At 44.5% G+C, this 20360-nt stretch overlaps 2 protein-coding genes across 2 annotated transcripts in view; both read right to left on the minus strand.

Moving 5' to 3' along the window:
• Positions 1-8299, minus strand: part of scai (suppressor of cancer cell invasion) — a 28088-nt gene extending 19789 nt beyond the window's left edge. Inside the window, exons 1-7 of the mRNA XM_084035974.1 lie at positions 7912-8299; positions 4773-4897; positions 3845-3940; positions 3453-3539; positions 2335-2433; positions 1685-1781; positions 885-983 (exon numbers count right to left, since the gene is read on the minus strand). Of these exons, the coding sequence (XP_083892100.1) occupies positions 885-983; positions 1685-1781; positions 2335-2433; positions 3453-3539; positions 3845-3940; positions 4773-4879 (585 nt within the window). The 5' untranslated portion in view covers positions 4880-4897; positions 7912-8299. The remainder of the gene's footprint in view (positions 1-884; positions 984-1684; positions 1782-2334; positions 2434-3452; positions 3540-3844; positions 3941-4772; positions 4898-7911) is intronic.
• Positions 8300-9301: 1002 nt separating this feature from the next.
• On the minus strand, positions 9302-14864 carry ppp6c (protein phosphatase 6, catalytic subunit). The gene is made up of 7 exons (XM_084034783.1): positions 14675-14864; positions 13315-13410; positions 12941-13006; positions 11571-11712; positions 11412-11491; positions 10030-10239; positions 9302-9934 (listed from the first exon to the last, which is right to left on the minus strand). Exons 1-7 carry the CDS (start codon positions 14747-14749, stop codon positions 9686-9688), a joined length of 918 nt encoding a protein of 305 aa, XP_083890909.1. The 5' UTR covers positions 14750-14864; the 3' UTR covers positions 9302-9685.
• Positions 14865-20360: the final 5496 nt, after the last annotated feature.

The raw sequence follows: 20360 nt of genomic DNA on the forward strand, positions 1-20360 counted from the left end.
TGATGATTTTTTTTTTCACCCGAGCAGCGTGAAAATGGTCGCACTCTGGAGCCCTGTATAGGTTGGGGCCTTTATTTACTAGGCCCTTATTGGAAGGAGGCCAGAATTAGAGACAGGCTTCTATTTCTATTTGAGCAAAATGGACTACCAGTAGAATGAATAAAAAAAACAGATTTTGTGTCTATTTGAACCTATAAAATACTAGGTGCTCCGCAGCTGCCATATTACGGTAAACAACGTTTACCGCTTGCCAGTATTGCATGCATCGTGGGCTGCCACTAGGAGGATGATTGACAGGCGCTCTCCTTCATACAATCACGTGCACACTTCATGGCTGCACCTGATTGGACGATCGCTTTCACAGCTGTCCTGTCTGCTCCTGGATTTCAAACCGACCAACATGGCGGCTCGGTTGGAAACTTTCTCTTATTTTACGACAATAATTCACCGAAACGTGTTTCTTAAAACATTTTAATGCGAGAAATAAGCCATGCAGTTGCTGAATCTGTCTTTATATTAGATCGACAAAGGTCAATTTAAAAGATTTTCGAGAGCTTGCGGGAGGCGGCGGCGCACCGACTCTGCATGCATTGCAGGGCTTCTTAAATTCCGTAAATCCTCTAATATAGCTTCAGCCAAAATCGCGAAGTCATTGCAGGCTGACAATGAATGGGAAGCGTGGAAATAACGCTGCCTGTGGACACTTGCCCCGGCCTCCATTAGAGACCGGCCATTATTTAACTCCGCCGACAGCGAGACCGGCCAATGTTAGAGACCGGCCGGTAATAGAATACAGGCCAGTATTAGAGGATTTATGGTAATATGCAACATGCATTATGGATAATCACAATAGACAAGAGTGAAAGATTTGGTGAGTTAGTTACCTCTACGAAAGCTGCCACTTCCTGTAGAACCAGGTTCCATTCCAATTGGTCCTCTGTGTTGAATCGCTGTGTGTAATCTTCGATTTCCTCAGATAACTCCTGCACGTAGCAGACAGGCATGAGGTTTCATGAAGGTCATGCACATTTAAAAATATACTTTTTCACTCTGCTGCAAAAGTCTGGCTTATGCTGCATGAATAAAATAAGGTCTCATACAGATTTCATGAGAAGGCTAACTTGCTCCAGTATTCTGAAAGAGGAAAGTGGAGCTGCAACCATAGATTTGGTTTGTAAAGCCAGTGTGTTTGATGTCTCACTATGGGATACACTCTAACCAACGTTAGCTTTAGACAACTGAACCAACGTTAGCTTTAGACAACTGAACCAACGTTAGCTTTAGACAACTGAACCAACGTTAGCTTTAGACAAATGAACCAACGTTAGCTTTAGACAACTGAACCAATCTTAGGTTTAAACAACTGAACCAACGTTGGCTTTAGATGACACAATTGTATATATATATATATATATATATATAGCAAAGACACAAATTTGTGCCGGGTGGCCCCCAGGCTGTATATAGAAGGTTCTGACTGAAGAAATCATTAGCTTTATATAATATTGCAATGGTTTTAGAAGTGACGTCTGGACGTTTGGTTTGAACATCATTTATGATCAACTGTCACATATAAAGCATCAGTATAAATACTCTTTAAGTGTGCAGGAGATATCGTCATGCTTTTCAGAAAAGCAGGGTTGGCTCACTCAGCATGCTGTAGTTAGAAAACTTGCTTCCATACCTTCACCAAAACTTTGACCAGGTCCATCTTGTTCAGCAGTAAACAGACAACGATGTAGCGAGCATAGTAGCGTAACTTCTTCACTACTAATTCTGGCCTGATAAAAGATACGAGAAAATAAATCCACATTACAGAACTGGCTCATTTAAAACCTTGTTCATTATGGCTGATGATGACATGAAAGCTTCACATTTAACTGAACATTGAAAATACATCAATCAGCACTGTTGCTCGAAATACTCACCAAATGTGGATTTATCCACTACGGAAAATAGTCCCAAACTAATGCAATATTTCCTCCTGTTTGCTAAAAACTTGAGGGACCAGATGTTGAGGAAATTACTTTTCAAACCTTTATATTCATAACATGTTTTTAAAGAATTACATCTTCGACAGGAACCACTAACTTTGTCACAAAGTATTGAAAGATGGTCTTTACGTGGGATTGTTTGACAAAAATATAGAATATAGCCAACCCTATCCTTTAAAACTAGAACATGCTGCACATTTCCACAGTCTATGAAAAAAAGAACATGTTTTATAATCAGCAGAAAACAAAAGAAATCCTTAAAAAAGTAAACACACCTGAACATACCAAGCACAGAATTGAAATTGCAACTCTGAACCTTGAAACAGATTCTGGAACTGACCTGTCCTCTTTGTTGACCTGAAAGTAGTAGGAGCGCTGACGGATGGCTGAGTAGAAGGAAAAGGCCTCGTTCAGGTAACTGGTCTCTGAGGTACGAAGGCTATCGATCAAGATGAGAAAGTAGAAGGTTCATTAATATCACATTTCAATACATTCATACCATCTCAATATAATACAGTAGCAGAGAGGATATTTATTATTCACCACATCCTGTTGACGATGTTCACTCATAAAGCTAGCTAGACACCTAGCTAGCCTGAAAACTAGCTAACTAGCTACTATGCTAACAAGATACCTAGCTAACTAGATACCTAGCTACCTAGATACTTAGCTAACGAGATACCTAGCTAACAAGATACCTAGCTAACTAGATACCTAGCTAACTATCCTGACATCCATCTCCAGAGCTGTGTCCATCAATTTACAGCCCATTAGTCACCATATCAAGTAACAACAACCACCATTTTCTATGGTACTTGTCACATGACCTCTGAGACCAGTTCATGTCTGTTCTCCTCCAACATTTTGTGATCAGAAAAAGCATCTAATACTTTGAATAAACTGAAACAGTTTATGAGTCAATATACAGAAGGAAATTCGAAATGGCAGCAAAACAACCTGGGATCACTTTGTCACATTTTGTTAAGAAATATGCAGATAAGACACATGTTTTTGCTGTGAAAAATAATAAGCTTAAAGATTATCATAAATCAGGTCTCCCTACATAAATACATACATTTTTACAATGTCCTCTTCTCCAACATGATAGTGAGCAAGACGTTTGCCAATTTTAAAATGTAATTTAGCATTTTTTAGTTCTAAATTTATAAAAGCAAACATTATATGTGTAATTCATGGTACAAGTCTAATGGTATCAAAGAGTCTCTTGCCATTGACCCTCATTCTGAAATAAGGTCCCTAAGGGAATTTCTCTATAGCTTTTGAATCATTGTTTTAATTTAATATAACTTACAGTAATTAGAGGTGATTAGAAAATAAATCAGTAAATGACACTATCTCTCACACACACACACACACGCGCGCGCGTGTGTGTGTGTGTGTGTGTGTGTGTGTGTGTGTGTGAGTGTGTGAGTGTGTGTGTGTGTGTGTGTGACTTACTAGTAGTGGTAGTAAAGCTGTCCAATTTTGGATGCAACTTCCCCAATCTGCCATCTCTTCAAGCCATACCGACTGTCCAGGACCTGCCTGTCAGTAAATTAAAACATAGAATACTGAGCACGAGACAATGACATCATTCAACAGAACATGTGACACTGACAGTCATTGCCTATTACATGTTAGAACTTGTCAAATTTGGCTCCATTTACATTCATTTGCATCATATTTCCTTGGGAATACGGGGACCACTAACAAAACGACCAGTGCTGTATTGTTTGTAAATCTCTAATATTTGTCCTCATTCTGATGAGTCCAAACACCATGAAACATGAAACACAGCACTATTTAGCCACCTATTCATAATCAGAATACTAGGCAGAGATGGAAATAACCTGTGCTGCTGCTGAAACTTCCACAGCTTTGTGTAGACGTCAAAGGTCCGTCCAAAGTAAGACTGCCACTGCTTGTGTCCATACTGAGGAAGGTCTCTGCAGCAAAGAGGAGACAAGACACATCCATGACATCTGAAAATGCTCTCAGGAAAACAGCTGTTAGTAATCATGTGATCCTGAATTTAATGCATTGTGGGATGTTTAGGGAAGAGTCCCATCCCTAGTTCACGTATTCCCATTTCATTTCCAAGTGTGTAAGCTCACTGCTCATCCAATGTCAACTTGTCACAGGCAGCCAATCAAATGGCGCAGGTTTTTTTTTTTAAATCAGGATGAACTAGATCTTATTTCTTCACGTCTGATGGCCTGGTTGATGATGTCACACCTCCACTAACACAGGATCATCAGCGGTTGATGATGTCAGATGTGTGTATATATATATACACACACACACACACACACACACACACACACACACACACACACACACACACACACACACACACACACACACACACACACACACACACACACACACACACACACACACACACACACACACACACACACACACACACACACACACACACACACACACACACACACACACACACACACGGAATGAATACATAAGGATCAACTTATAGTGAGAGTGATAAGATTCTGCATCGTCCCATCCTTACTACATCTTGTACTGCACATTCCAATGTGAAATGTGATACTCCCGAGTATCCTGCTGTGGATTCTTTACATAATATAATAACCAATTATTTTTGCACAGTGCACCCTTCAGTACTCAAATGTGCCATTAGATTCTTCTTAAGAACGCTTGGTGAATGAGGCCCAATGAACATAATTTGCTACAAGTTAATGCTTGATTACAAAATGCAGTCCAGCAAACAGGAGAACACAGCGAGTAAAAACTGACCTGAGTCCATTGAAGAGTTGTTTGGACTTGTCCAGGAGATAACAGAAGTCAGTCACAGTCTTCCTTTCGCCTAATGGAATATCATCCTCAGTCTCAGCTCCAGTCATGACACTCACTTTTCACACCTGGTGACAAACAGCAATGAATAAACACAGTCGAGAGACGGGGAGAGGTGCTTCATTCAGAAAAACCGGTCAGTTTGAAATGCTTCCAAATATAGGAACCGGTGGACCACAGCAGCCTACTGTTGTTATCAATTAGACATGGGACGATATGAAAATCTCACAATTGTCCTGACAAAATAATTTACATTCAGGATATCAACCAGATAATCATCAAAATATGTTTAAAGCTCAGAAAATGGCACTAAAGCATCCTGGTATCACTTTACATTTTGTTAACAATTACAAATGTTTTCATTTTGACATCTTATCAGTTCAGTGGAAAATGAATAAATAATCTGTCAAATGGAGCCGATCCCAGCTGACATTGGGTGAAGGCAGGGTTCACCTGGACAGGTAACCAGTCTATCACAGGGCTGAAATGTAGAGACAGACAAGTAACCAGTCTATCACAGGGCTGAAATGTAGAGACAGACAAGTAACCAGTCTATCACAGGGCTGAAATGTAGAGACAGACAAGTAACCAGTCTATCACAGGGAGACATGTAGAGACAGACAGGTAACCAGTCTATCACAGGGCTGACATGTAGAGACAGACAGGTAACCAGTCTATCACAGGGAGACATGTAGAGACAGACAGGTAACCAGTCTATCACAGGGAGACATGTAGAGACAGACAAGTAACCAGTCTATCACAGGGAGACATGTAGAGACAGACAGGTAACCAGTCTATCACAGGGCTGACATGTAGAGACAGACAGGTAACCAGTCTATCACAGGGCTGACATGTAGAGACAGACAGGTAACCAGTCTATCACAGGGAGACATGTAGAGACAGACAGGTAACCAGTCTATCACAGGGAGACATGTAGAGACAGACAGGTAACCAGTCTATCACAGGGAGACATGTAGAGACAGACAGGTAACCAGTCTATCACAGGGCTGACATGTAGAGACAGACAGGTAACCAGTCTATCACAGGGCCGACATGTAGAGACAGACAGGTAACCAGTCTATCACAGGGCTGACATGTAGAGACAGACAGGTAACCATTTTATCACAGGGAGACATGTAGAGACAGACAGGTAACCAGTCTATCACAGGGCTGACATGTAGAGACAGACAGGTAACCAGTCTATCACAGGGAGCCATGTAGAGACAGACAGGTAACCAGTCTATCACAGGGCTGACATGTAGAGACAGACAGGTAACCAGTCTATCACAGGGCTGACATGTAGAGACAGACAGGTAACCAGTCTATCACAGGGCTGACATGTAGAGACAGACAGGTAACCAGTCTATCACAGGGCTGACATGTAGAGACAGACAGGTAACCAGTCTATCACAGGGCTGACATGTAGAGACAGACAGGTAACCAGTCTATCACAGAGAGACATGTAGAGACAGACAGGTAACCAGTCTATCACAGGGCTGACATGTAGAGACAGACAGGTAACCAGTCTATCACAGGGCTGACATGTAGAGACAGACAGGTCCATCCTGCATGTCTTTGGACTGTGGGAGGAAGCCGGAGAACCCGGAGAGAACCCACACTTACATGGGGAGAACATGCAAACTCCACACAGAAGGAACCCGACCTGGGAATCGAACCCGGGACGACCGTGCTACCCACTACACCACCGTGCAGCCCTGGTTCCAATGTGAACTAATGAATTGTTAACACATCAAGCTAACAAGAGATAATTTCAAATTAAGCTGATCTGCACATTGATCCACTAAACACCGTTGATGGTGCAGATATGTGAGTGTCTTGTTGCCCTACTTAAATAAGAACAGAGATAAGAAAGGATGGAGGAAACGCGTCACATGGGCACCTTTTTTAGGTTGACTTGTCCCAGATTCACTCTCACAGTGGCTGCAGTTTGCTAAGATGACGAACAATCAGGTCAAGACAGAATGCAGGCAGGTCACCATGTTCAGCTAATGCTGTGCCTAATTATTTTATTGGCTGCCAATGAAAACGTCATTCTGCCATGGAGACGGCTGTCTGGGGGGTTAGGGGAATGCATGGGCGTCACTTTGGAACGTGGTGGGGGAATACACTAGAAACGTAGGCCTGTAGACACAGGATTCCCACTGACAGGCTACAGACCGTCATCACAACCTTCAGGACAACATCAATCAGCACCTGGATCCTCCATCATACAGCAGAACATAACAGGATGGCAACAAACCCGCCGGAGCAGTGCTTGCTTTTCTATTTTCTATCCAAAGTTTATTAAATGTGTCACATGTCCACATTGCACCACTTTGGTCCTCAGCAATACACCAAAGTGTTAAGAGATGAGCTGTTCTCTCGAAATTATTTTAGAATAAAAAGGTGTATTACATATCTATGTGCATGCTATTCTTCAGAACATTTTCAACAAATGATACTTTTAAACAGAGGTGTGGACATGTCCCCCGTGTAAATGACACCTGTGCATGTGTGCTACATGTGAGTCAGAGGAAGGCTGCTGTACGTCTCTAAACCGTCAGCGTACGGGTCCTGAACGCCTCACGCGTCTCTAACACACCGGGATGTCATGCTGAAGTCCGGCTACAGGATCCGTCTTTAGACGTCCGGCAGGTCTCGTTCGGGTTTTGAGTAAGACACCACGATGACTGGGAAAGCCCCCAGCGTTATAATGAAGAAGCCCTCTGACTGAGATCTCCGGAGAGCATGTCACTGCAAGCATCCATGAAACATCACGAAGAGTCGATCAGCTGTTGGATCGTTTCTCAGTGATCAGCTTGATCTAGTACCCGTAGTACTACCCGCTACTAGCTAGGTAACTAGCTAGGTAACTAGGTAATTAGCTAACTAACTAGCTAGGTAACTAGCTACTAATGGCACTGATCTTAATTGGGCCGTCAGCTCCTACCTAGCAGAACAGTTGCTCCTGATCTAACGGTATTACGGTAGCCTTTTAACATTCACGTCGCCACTAAGTGGACATGAAGACCTGCAGCTCACAGAGAGACGCGGCTGCGGCCGCTTGTGTCATTGTCCTCACCTCGCCAGCCGGCTGAAGAACAGGAGGGACGTTACCACAGCGATGCTGCTCACAGATCAATGCGCCTTCCTTGGCATCTCACGGTGAGTACGTGACACCGGACGGCCAACGAACCGGGTCCCAACGAGCAGTGTCCTAAAGAGCAGCGTCCCAAAGAGCCGCGTCCCAAAGAGCCGTGTCCTAAAGAGCCGTGTCCTAACGAGCAGCGTCCCAAAGAGCAGCGTCCCAAAGAAGCGTGTCCCAAAGAACCGTGTCCCAAAGAGCAGTGTCCTAACGAGCAGTGTCCTAACGAGTCGTGTCCCCGCAGCGCGGACGTTACTGCTGTCGGTGGAAGCCGGGATGCTCCTGTGTGAGAGGACGTGGTCCTGTGACAGGTTAGGGAGGCAGGAGGAGGCGGGAGGCTGGGCGAGGACAACCGCTGGCTCAGAGCGACTATAGCTAGCTACTTCCGGGTCAACATTTTCAAAATAGTAGCCCGCTCACAAAAATCCCGGCGTTAAAGTCCCAGTGAAACGGAAGTTTGAGCGTCTTTGGCTTCCGTTAGGGTGGCGATGCTACAACCCGTGTTATCGAATTGATACCGCTGCCTTCACTCGCTTTCTGTCTCTGGACCCACAGATTGGTCCATTTGGGAGACGTGCCTTCTGGTTGTGTCGTGGTTTGGCACAATATAATAATATTAAGACCTGCAAAATGTAATTTGCTGCATTGCAGCTAATGTTGCAATAATATTTTCACAGCTATCCGGCGGTGGTAGAAGAACCCACGAATAGAAAAGGGTCTTTAATGATGATGATCATGATGACCATTCATCACACAGGACAATTCTTAATGATGCGCACTTATTTGGTGAAGATACTCTGAGCTCAACCATAAACAAGAAACAGAACAGAAACAAGGAGCTTCTTACACATAATGTGTCAGTTAGCTGTACTGTTTGAAGAAAGCAACACTGGATTCAGGATTCTCTCCATTATTTGTTAAAAAGATGAGTATATTAAATAGTACGAGAGGTAGAAACATGCAAACTGGGCAGCTGTCGCTCAGAGGAAGAGCAAGTCATCTTCCAATCTGAAGATGGTTTGATTCCAGTCAGCATGGCGAAGTATCCTTAGGCAAGATACTGAACCCTGGATTGACCCCAAAGGCTGAACCATCAGTGTGAATGAGTTAGATTAGATCCTGATGGTGTGAATGAACCCAGACATAGAAATGCAGGTATATAATATCAGATATATCTTTTCTATATAAAGTTTGCATTTGTAGTTAAGAGGGACAAAAAAAAATATTTAATTCAGAAAATATTTTTTCTCAAGTCAATGCATTACTTTAGTTTAAGAGCCACGTTGCTGCAGCTATCATGAGAAAGTGTGAGTTTCATACAGGACCGTTATTCCCAACACTTTATTCCAGAAGTGCAGAAAGGAGAAACATAGTCCAATCTCTCCAAAGGCAACCACGACATCAAACTGCTATAATGATAAATAAAATATATATCACTTTATTTATTATTGGCAGTTACCACCAGTTTAAATGTTTTATTTGCTTCAGTGGGGTACAGAACATCAAAATTAAACCATTCAACAGTTTCTTAGCATAAAATTCTAAAGAAATTTAAAGAGGTATCATCTTCTCATTGGGGCTCAGAGGAAGTGTTTTTCCTTTATGACAGAAGTGGGTGGAGCTTTGGAAGAAACCCGTTGCTACTGGAGACGCCGTCGACCTGAATGGGATGTTATCGGGCTGAGGGAGGAGACACGCGTGGCTCTCGTCATTAGAGGAAGTATGGGGTGGTGGTTCGGGGAGGGATGACGCGCTCCGAGTCGGGGACGGCGCGGAACAGCTTGGGCTCTCGTCTGTTGACATCCTTGAAGACCATGATGGACGCGATGTTTCCACAGCGGTAGCAGTAGTTGGGCGCCGACCACACGGTCACAAGCTTCTCATCGAACATGAACTTGTAGCCTTCGTGAACCAGCTGATGTGCACGGCAGATGAGCTTCAGGTTGTTGATGTGCACAAACTAAAACAGAATATGAGCATCACTTTCAACCAACCGGCATGGCAAGCGTTTCAGTTTCCTATTGATCCATTTCAACTGTTGGCGACACAACGTACCTCATTAGTGACCTTGGAGCCGAACAGCCAGCCTGCACCTCGGGGACTGATGGCCCACGTGTCCACATCCTCTGGGTCTGACCACACCAGATCACAGAAGGCCCCCTTGTGGGGAATCTCCTGGTTGCGTTCGATGGTGCGGATCTGGTCCAAGGTCTTTATGTCGGGTGAAAGACCACCATGGACACACAGGACCTGCTCATCTATCAACTGGGATTAGAGAATAAAATATGGCATTAGCAGATCAGGCAGTTGTGAGAATATCACCGTAAATATGACCCCAGTCCTCAACTCGATCAGGTTTTAATCTGATGCTCTAAATTACAGACTAACTTCAGAGAGCTGCTATATTAGATTAGATTATTATAGCGATCTATTTCTGTATGAACGGGCAATTTAAAATGGAAAAACGCAAAATAGCATCTTCTATTCTATTGAACTATGAGTCAATGTGGTCACCCATGTTACTGATCAGCAACATGGATGAATGATGCTTTTATGATAAGTCGTGTAGCTTAACCTGGCTTCCCTTCCTCTACAATGTTTTACGGCTGTGCCAAATACCCATTCAGAAATCCATCCATCCATTTTCTACCGCTTATCCTGTATTCAGGGTCGCGGGGGGGCTGGAGCCGATCCCAGCTGTCATTGGGCGAAGGCAGGGTACACCCTGGACAGGTAACCAGTCTCACATGTAGAGACAGACAGGTAACCAGTCTATCACAGGGCTGTAGAGACAGACAACCATTCACGCTCACATTCACACTTACGGGCAATTTAGAGTCATCAATGAACCTAACCCCATCCTGCATGTCTTTGGACTGTGGGAGGAAGCCGGAGAACCCGGAGAGAACCCACGCTTACATGGGGAGAACATGCAAACTCTACACAGAAGGAACCCGGGCCGACCCGGGAATCAAACCCGGGACCCTCTCGCTGTGAGGCGACAGTGCTACCCACTACACCACTGTGCAACCCCATTCAGAAATCAATAATCATTATTTGGTGCCTCTGCAAGGTTTCCATTATTTTTATGCAATAAATACAAACGTTTATTAAGTCATCCTCTCCTTGTGTTCAATTTGTTTTAAGACTTGAGTAACACAGATAATCATTGACCGCCTGCTGCTCCTCTGACCGAAGCTGCCTGCCAACATGCTGTCGTCAGAAGGAACCAAAGGACCTGGAACAACCCTGGGGAAACCCTACTTCCTGTAGACCATTCAATAAAGCCTCCAGATTTATGACAAGTCTTTATGACATTCATGTCTGATGATTATGTGTATTCCCTGTTGAGTTTCCAAACATCAGCGCTCATGAATACAATGCCACGTGGAACCTAGGTTACAACAGTGTTGAGGAACCAATGAGAAAGAACTTACAGCCGCCACGGTCAGCATGTCAAACACTTTCGTGCAATATCGCCAGGCATTTGCATTTCCATATTTTGTTTGGCACTCATCTGAAAACAAGCAAAACATAAATGAGCACATGGTTGGACGTGTGCATGTAGAACAGTGAGCGTGAGCACGGCGACCTACCATAAAAGCCGTACACTTGTGTTATTTGTCTGCTCTCATGGTTTCCACGTAGAAGCGTGATGCGATCCGGCCACTTTGCTTTTAAAGCTAGCAGATGTGTAAATGTCTCCAAGCTATAATATCCTCTGTCGACGAAGTCGCCCTGGAGGGAAACAGGACGCATCACATATTGCTACTCATTACAGAGTAATAGCAGGCTAACATTAACATGGCAAACATGAGAGTGCCTAACCTTTAGTATGATGCTAAAATGGTTTAAATTAATTTCCCCTCATCCAGCTTCACCCAACACACCATAGTAACAATGCGGTAGATAAATTGTAGAATTTTGCAGATGTATTAAAAAGGAAAAAGTATTCAGAGTCTTTCCTCGGGACGTAGTCGGAGCACCTTTGGCAGCATCAAGTCTTCTTGGCGATGACTCGACACGCTGCCCACCCATCGACCGGAGATTTCCTGCCATTCTTCTCTGCTGATCCCCTCCAGCTCTGTCAGGTGCGATGGGGTCCGTCGGTGGACTGACATTCTGGTCTCTCCAGAGATGTGGGATCGGGTTCAGTTCAGGACTCTGGCTGGGTCACTCAAGGACATTCAGTCCTTCCTAAGCCAGTCCTGCGTTGTCATGGCAGTGAGGGATGTTGTCCTGTTGGAAGGTGAACCTTATGCCCAGTCTGAGGTCCTGAGTGCTCTGGACCCGGTCCGTACTCTGCTCCGTTCAGCTTCCCCTCCACCCTGACCAGCCCCCCAAAGCCTGATGCTGCCCCCACCGCACTGCATCGAGCGCTGCCTGGTTTCCTCCAGACACGCCGCGGAGAATTGAGGCCAAACAGTTGAATTTTGGTTTCATTAAACCAGATCAGTCTGAGGGTCCTTTCCACCCGCCCACTCTGCCATAAAGGCCAGATTGGTGTGGTGTTGTGGTGATGGTTGTCCTTCTGGAGCTCTCTCTACACGGGGCCACCTCCCTTACCAATGCCCTTCTTCCTTGATTGCTCGGTTTGGCCGGGCGGCCTTGCCACAGTCCTGTCAAGGAGCTCTACAGCCTGGTTTCTACTCAGTTAGGATGGTCAGCTGTGAGACCTGATGGACAGATGTGGGTCTTTCCAGATCAGGTCCCAGCAGCTTAATTTACCACAGCTGGACTCCAATCATCATTATGGTGTATTGAGTGTAGATTGATGAGGGGGTGAAATTAATTTAACCAATGTTAGCATAAAGGCTGCAACATAACAGAATGTGAATACTTTGTGAATGAACCGTAATTGTATGAATATGTATCTTCATTACAAGGGAATCGTGTATGACACAAAACACGATTGATGTAAATGAGAATATAAGAAGAACCAAACAAAGAAAACTTACTCGCTTACCATGAAAATGTAATTTGTGTCTGGAACTTGGCCTCCAGTTCTGAAGAGCTCACAAAGATCATAAAACTAGATGGGAACATTAAAGAAATTACTCCTGGTTAATTAAAAAAAACAGTAATGAATAAACCAACACTTTCAGCATTTTATCTGGACCCTTGTTTTGTAGATAAGGCTGACTGAAAGTAGGACTGAGACACTTATCAATAACTGTCCTGTGAAAATGACTTATTTTCCCATCTATTACATTCGGACTTTGCTTGCCACTTATGACTTATCATTATTACAATTTTCAAAATAATAATATAATAGTAGAATCATCCATAATTTTGAAAGAAACAAGAATTGTGTAAGAAGTGATATGAACATCTCCCTACCTGACCGTGAATATCTCCACACACAGTAACAGGAGTAGAGACGGGCTGAACGTTGGACTCTTCCAGCAGTAAATCACAGACATAATCACATAATCTCTGAAAAGTAAAACATGACAATAGTTAGTGGTGGCCATCGTTCAGAACAGGACGCTGCACCGGGGTGAGAGAGGAGTGGAAGAAAGAAAAACTAAAGTAAAGTGAAAACGCACACAGAAGAAGAAGTGTTCGGTCAGAACAACCTAACAAGTACATTGGACTTGGAAAGGAGGAGATACATTAAAGGTTAAAGGGCAGACTCCCTAAGTCTGAGCTGTAACTCTCCTAATACACTTTATGTATGTAATAAAGCTGTGATCAGAAGGGAAACAGGAGAGGGTTTGGTAAAAAAAGATCTGTTCCTGTTCCTAGAATCACATATCATGCGTCTCCTTTATTAAGTCTGTTTGTATTTACTTTCTGCCCATCAATCTTATTTCATTGAATTAGTTATTTCCTTTAAGTTTGATATGGTTCTAAAAATACAGTCCTGTGTCTTTTATATTATCAGTTACTTAATATTGTTTTGATTACTTTGCGTAACTGGAAATGAGCATCGACAAACTATTTGCTAACATTTTGGCAAAATAACAAAATATGTATTTGAGAGAGAAAAACCTGCCATCCTGAAGTCAAAGTGCTCCACAGATCATTTCCCTAATATTTCTAACAATGTTCTTTGAAGGCTACGACCGACAGTGAAGGCAGCCTGAGATCAGTGTTACCTTCCTCACAGAGATACTACAGACATGTGAAGGCAGCCTGAGATCAGTGCTATCCCCCTGAGATAGAGAGTGTGTCCTGGTGGGGGTGCGGGTCTGGACTTGGCTGTGGTCTGACAGTGGGATCAGTGGGTATAGGGTCTGACTACTAGCTGGGATGCTGGAGAGGAGGCTGGTTATCAGACTGAGTTGAGTCGCTCCGGCGTCAACAACTAACAGTAACACTACTGTGCTGTAGCCAGCCGGTCCCATGCTGGGTCACGGTCCACCGAGCTGCTGACAGGACCGCGGCCGAACCTGGCGCTGTTCTGGTGCCCGAGTTTGGCACCGATCCTAAGGCTTAGCCGTTAGCTAGTAGCATTAGCCGCTACAGCGTCCGCGGTGACTTCCCTGTCCTGGTTCCTTCAGATAGTTGGCTGCCGACCGCGTTCATCGGTGGTAAATGTGATCAAAATAACCAGAAGCCTCCGAGGAACAACTAACGCTAACTAGCGGCTCCATTTTAGCATCACTGGTTGAAAAAACATCGTCGAGTCACCCCCTTTGCTTCCACGGACGTTAACAAATCTTAGCTTCCGTTCATTTCAGCTTCTATAACTCACCTTTAGATCATTTTCCGGCAGGTATTTGCAGTGTCTTGCTATTTCAACGTACTTGTCAAGGTCTAAAGGCGCCATTTTCACAACACTTATACCAGTAGATTGCTAAAGTAGTTAGCCAGCTAGCTAGTTTCCTTTCTTCTTCCTCTTCACCGCTCCTTCATTTTCAACTTTCTTCCCTGCTGTCAAGGTACGTCACATCCTGTTAGAACCTTCAGAATAAAATATTCAATGTATTTATCGCAATTGATGTTTTTGGAGAGAATGAAGAAGATGCCAGTAGCTGTTTCTTAAACCTCTATTTGGAATGGATCCTTAAACTGACACGAGAAAAGAGTTCTAAAACTAGTGACGGAGCATGCCACACTGTTTAAGTGCAATACCGAAACCTTTTATTTCTATTTGACCGATAATTATACTTTTTTTTAAAAATGGGCTTTAATAACACATTTCTTGCAAAAGCAATTCACATTACATCAAATAACATTGGTGGGAAATAAAATAAAAACATCCAAAATACAGATTTCGAATTTTTTTTCATGATATATAAGAGATACTGTATGTAAGAGATAATAAAATAGACATTTGGTTTATGCCTTTATCCTGTGTTCAGATTTCCATTGTTGCTGCATATTTAATTAAATAATGACTCAGAAAGTGATTGATCTGAAGTGTCTGGCCTTGAAATGAGATAGTGGTGATGATGCTCCATGGTGATTCCAGGTCTTATCCAACTACACACCTGGGGGGAAGCCCTGTTTCATGCTGAAGTAGTGGAGAATCTACTAGAAAAGACCCAAAGCCCCCAACAGGGTGCATGGCCCTCACTCTCAGACCACACTGATCGGGAGCCCAGTTCAGATGGTGAGACCACAGCTACCTGCCAAGAAGCTCCCCAAACTGAGCCATCATCCCCTACAGAAGACCAATACACTGAGGTTTTCACAGAATACCCCCTGGTCACCCCGGCCAAGCCTAGCAGACCCGGCAGCTTTGCCACCACGCAGAGGGAAGATCCCACTTTGACCCAAGCACTCCCAAGCAGGATGTGCAGGTCATTGAGGGAAAGATTCAACCAGGTGTGAGTAAAACCTCTTATCCTCATTTAAATAATGTATAAAGAAGGGTTTGCTATATAGGGGTGTTAAAATGCAGGCAGAATGGGTTAACCAGCTTCTATCCCAAAAAGTATGTTCCTAATGTTCTTTTCTTGGTTCACTTACACTTACTCGGCATACATCTTGGGGTAGAGAAGACCCTGCTGATAGTCTTGGCAAGGTTCTACTGGCCAGGTGTGAGGTGAGCCATCCAGGAATACTGTTGGCACTGTGCTGTTGGCTTAATGGACCCAAGCCACCCTACCAGAGTCTCGTCATCCCCCTGCCTATCATTGGAACCCCTTTTGAATGCTTGGCCCTGGACATAGTGGGATCCTTGCCAAAAACCAGCCAAGCATGAGCATGAGTCCGACGGAGAATCCGCATGTGTGGATTCGCGGAGCCGCCCGCTGCCCTGTGTTGGTCTGCGGTCCAAGGGCTTTTCACCCAGCTCTGAGGGCACGAGGACTATTCGTCGGTGTTCATGTGTCTATTTACCGGAGGGAATCCCCGCAACGCGTCCGAGGGTTTATGGTTCTCCGGACGGAGCAGTGGTCCGGGTTCGCGGTGCGTAATTGTGGTTTTGCGTGGCCGTGGGCTGCCCGGTGTTTGCGTGAGGTCCAAGCGCTTTTCACCCAGGTCTGAGGGCATGAGTCCCGACAAATCGTCCCGGTTCGATTGCCTATTTACGGGCAGTATTTTGGGCGGCGCGTCTTAGAGTTTTGAGTCCGACGGAGCAAAGTAAAGTTCCGCTGCTGCTGAGAAACTAGTTCCTCAAAAAATGGATGATTCATGCGATGCGAGGTTAGTTTTGTTTCAAATATTATTCTATCAACACAGATATGTACATCGACAGTCTAGTGTTTTAATTGATTTGCCTCGGGTGCACTGTGGAGTGGGCAAGACTGTTTTTAATGCCTGTCTAGCTAAGAACCGTTGACTTGCGCTAGCCATAGCATAAGCGAACTCGGCAACTAGAAGAACTGAATGAAATTTCTTGAAAACGTCTCCAGACGTCTCAAACACACCGGCTCACTTGGAAAATAGGTCTTATGTCCAAAATTCCGAACTATCCCTTTAAGTACCCACGTACATCTGTCTACCATCCCCAGAGGGATGGCCTAGTGGAGAGATTCAACAGGACCCTGAGCATGTTGCATAAGGTGACAGAAGTTGATGTTAAAAATTGGGACCTGCTTTTGCCACATGTGCTCTTTGCCATCAGGGAAGTGCCCCACAGCTCCACAGGCTTCTTGTCATTTGAACTGCTGTATGGTCGCAGACCACGTGGAGTCCTGGACCTGGCCAAGGAAGCCTGGGAGAACCAACCATCTATCCACAAGTCAGTATTTGACCACATGGCTAACATGCAACAACAAATGGCACATGTCTGGCCTATAGTGCAGGCTCACATGGAAGGGTCCCAAAATGTCCAGGCCCAGATCTACAAGAGAATTCCAGCCAGGGGAGAAAGTGTTAGTCCGCGTCCACTCCAACGAATGTAAGTTATTGGCCCGATGGCATGGACCATACGAAGTAGTCAAGTGCAAAGGTCCGGTGAATTACAACACCGCACAGCCGAACAACTGTAAAAGAAGAGGTGAGGAAAATGCCGGAATTGGGAGTGATTAAGGGAATCCTACAGCGCCTGGTCGAATCCAATTGTCCTGGTACCGAAGCCTGAGGTTCTGCAATGATTTTCGGAAGCTGAATGAAATATCCAAGTTTGTGCATACCCTATACCCAGAGTGGATGAGCTGGTAGAGAGGTTGGGCCCACCAAGATTCATCAGCACCCTTGAGCCCTTAAGTAAGGGTTACTGGCAGGTATCGCTTACTGAACAGGTCAAAGAAAAGACAGCATTCTCAACACTAGAGGGGCTGTATCAATACAGAGTCCTACCATCCGATGTCCACGGGACTCCAGCAACATTTCAACGACTGATGGAATGACTTCTGCTACCTCACAAGAACTATGCAGCAGCTTGTTTGGATGACATAGTAATTCACAGCCAGGACTTGACCTCCCAAGGAGACAGCTGGAAGCAGTGCTCATGGCCCTGAGAGAAGCAGGTTTGGTGGCCACCCCAACAAAGTACCATCTGGGACTGGAGGAGGTTGAATACCTGGGGCACACTATTGGCAGAGGGACAGTCAGACCTCAGAAGAAGAAACTGGAGAGCACCCGCTGTTGGCCGTGACCAACCACCAAGAGGCAAGTAAAAACAGTTTTGGGGTTAATGGGGTACAGACAGTTTGTACGAAATGATGCTTCCTTGGCAGCCCCTCTCCATGATCTGACCCAAAACAGACAACCACACCTGGTGAAATTGACCGAAGAGATGGACCAGGTCTTGCAAGCTCCGAGAGTCACAATGTGATGAACTTGTCATGGTGGGCCCGACTTCACAAAACCATTCATCCTACAAACTGATGCCTCAAGTTTGCGAGCAGTCCTTTCACAGGAGGTAAATGATGAAGAACACCCAGTGACATTTACCAGCAGTGAGTTCCTGAAACATGAAAATAATTATGCAGTAGTAGAAAAAGAGTGTCTGGCTATCATATGGGCAATGTCAAAGCTCAAGTACTATGTACTAGGCAGGAAATTCACGTTGGTGACTGATCATGCACCCCTTAGATGGATGGCGACTCATAAGGAACGCAATTCCCGAGTCACACATTGGTTTCTGGAATAACAGATATTTGTTTTTAAAGTGATGGTTCGGAGTAAAATGCACCCTAGGTCATTTCCACCATGACATCCAGCCAAATACCCCCTCGGAAGTATTTTTAGCGATGGTCAACATTGGTCAAGATAGGGCTTTCAGCCGAATGGCTTAGTACTAGCTCGAACGGTACATTTTGTATATCTTGTAAATTACCCCACTAATAATGCATGGAATGTTACCAAACTTCTGCAGTAGTACACATAGGGTCTGTACTCACAAAACGAGGCATTTGAAAGTTTGTAAGTACACCAGGAGTTTATTTAAAAGAACACTTGCCTGATAGCTTCTATCCTCAGCTGCTAATGCTACCGCAGCGTAGACTCCACTTTCGTGTTTACCCAGCCGATGCCGTAACGCGAGTTTCACATGAGAGTATGAAAAAGTTTAGCTGAATTTTCATAAATGCTTTTACTATCAGGTCAACACATTTTTATAAATGCTTGTATTATCAGGTCAACACATTTTTTTCATACTCTCGCGTGAAACTCACGTGATGGCATCGGCTGGGTAAACACGGAAGTGGTGTCTACGCTGCGGTAGCGTTAGCAGCCGAGGATAGAAGCTATCAGGCAAGTGTTCTTTTAAATAAACTGCCTCGTTTTGTGAGTACAGACCCTATGTGTACTACTGCAGAAGTTTGGTAACATTCCATGCATTATTAGTGGGGTAATTTACGAGATATATACACTGTACCATCGCACCAGTACTAAACATTCGGCTGATAGCCCTATCTTGACCAATGCTGACCATCGCTAAAAATTCTTCCGAAGAAGTATTTGGCTGGATGTCATGGTGGAAATTACCTAGGGTGCATTTTACTCCAAACCATCACTTTAAGATAGAACATTGTCCAGGGAAGCAGCATGGCAATGCAGATCCCCTGTACCGGAGAGACAAGTGGGTCCACACCCCCTGCCACGGCATGGAGCTGGGGAGGGGGATATGTGGTGGGCCTGCCTGCCTAACCACTGGAGTGAGGTGTAGGAAGAGGCAGCACCCACTGAGAAAGGGCTACCAGCTGGGACTGATTGTCAATCATGAGTACATCCACCTAGAGCTGGGGCTGGAAACCTGGAGGAGTCCAGCTGAAGACCATCTCCAATCAAGGTGCATTGGATAGAAAGCATGAGAAGATTCACTCTGCAGGAGTCATAGTGTGGTGGGCCGCTCTCAAAACAGTAGGCGCGTTTCCAATGCCTCGCATAACCAGGCATTCTGGGATAAAAACATCAGAAATGCTGGTGATAACTTCCCTTTGCGACATGTCACATGGCTTTAAAAACCCACGGGATCTCCAGGGTACCTCCCTCCGCATGCTTTTCTGTGCAGATGGTCTCAAATAAGTGCGGACATAAGACACTCCCCTCAACGTTGCCCTAGTTGGTTAGAATTACCACGTGAGAAAATTCCTCACCTTTGCTCCTCAGCCTCCATCAACAAGGGGAGTTCCAATGCCTCGAATTCGTCCGCCACGAAGAAAGCCAGCGCCACTGGGCAGGCCATATTCTTTGTGCAAAGTCCGTGAAGTGCACCTGTGTCCGACTTGATGTGGTGGGAACTTGACGTGTTTATGACGAGTTCCGGCAGATCCTCTCAAGTCTTGTGCATGCATAGGCGCAAATGCATGCGATCCAAAACGCAGCCAATATTAAGTGATCCTGAAGCTTTACTTAGCTTGACTGGTGCATTTGGCTGTGGTGATAACTGCTCTCTGATTTTGTGTGCTTTCAGCTCCAGTAAATGAAATTAAATGAAAGATAATAATTCCAATGCTTTTTATGCACTCTGGTACTTTCATTAATGTAGATTATTTAATCATTGGAAAAAAGAAAGGAGGTTGTTGACTTAACTATACCCAGAT

The sequence above is a fragment of the Eutrigla gurnardus genome (assembly GCF_963514095.1).
Source record: "Eutrigla gurnardus genome assembly, chromosome: 19".
NCBI classification, from domain to species: domain Eukaryota; kingdom Metazoa; phylum Chordata; class Actinopteri; order Perciformes; family Triglidae; genus Eutrigla; species Eutrigla gurnardus.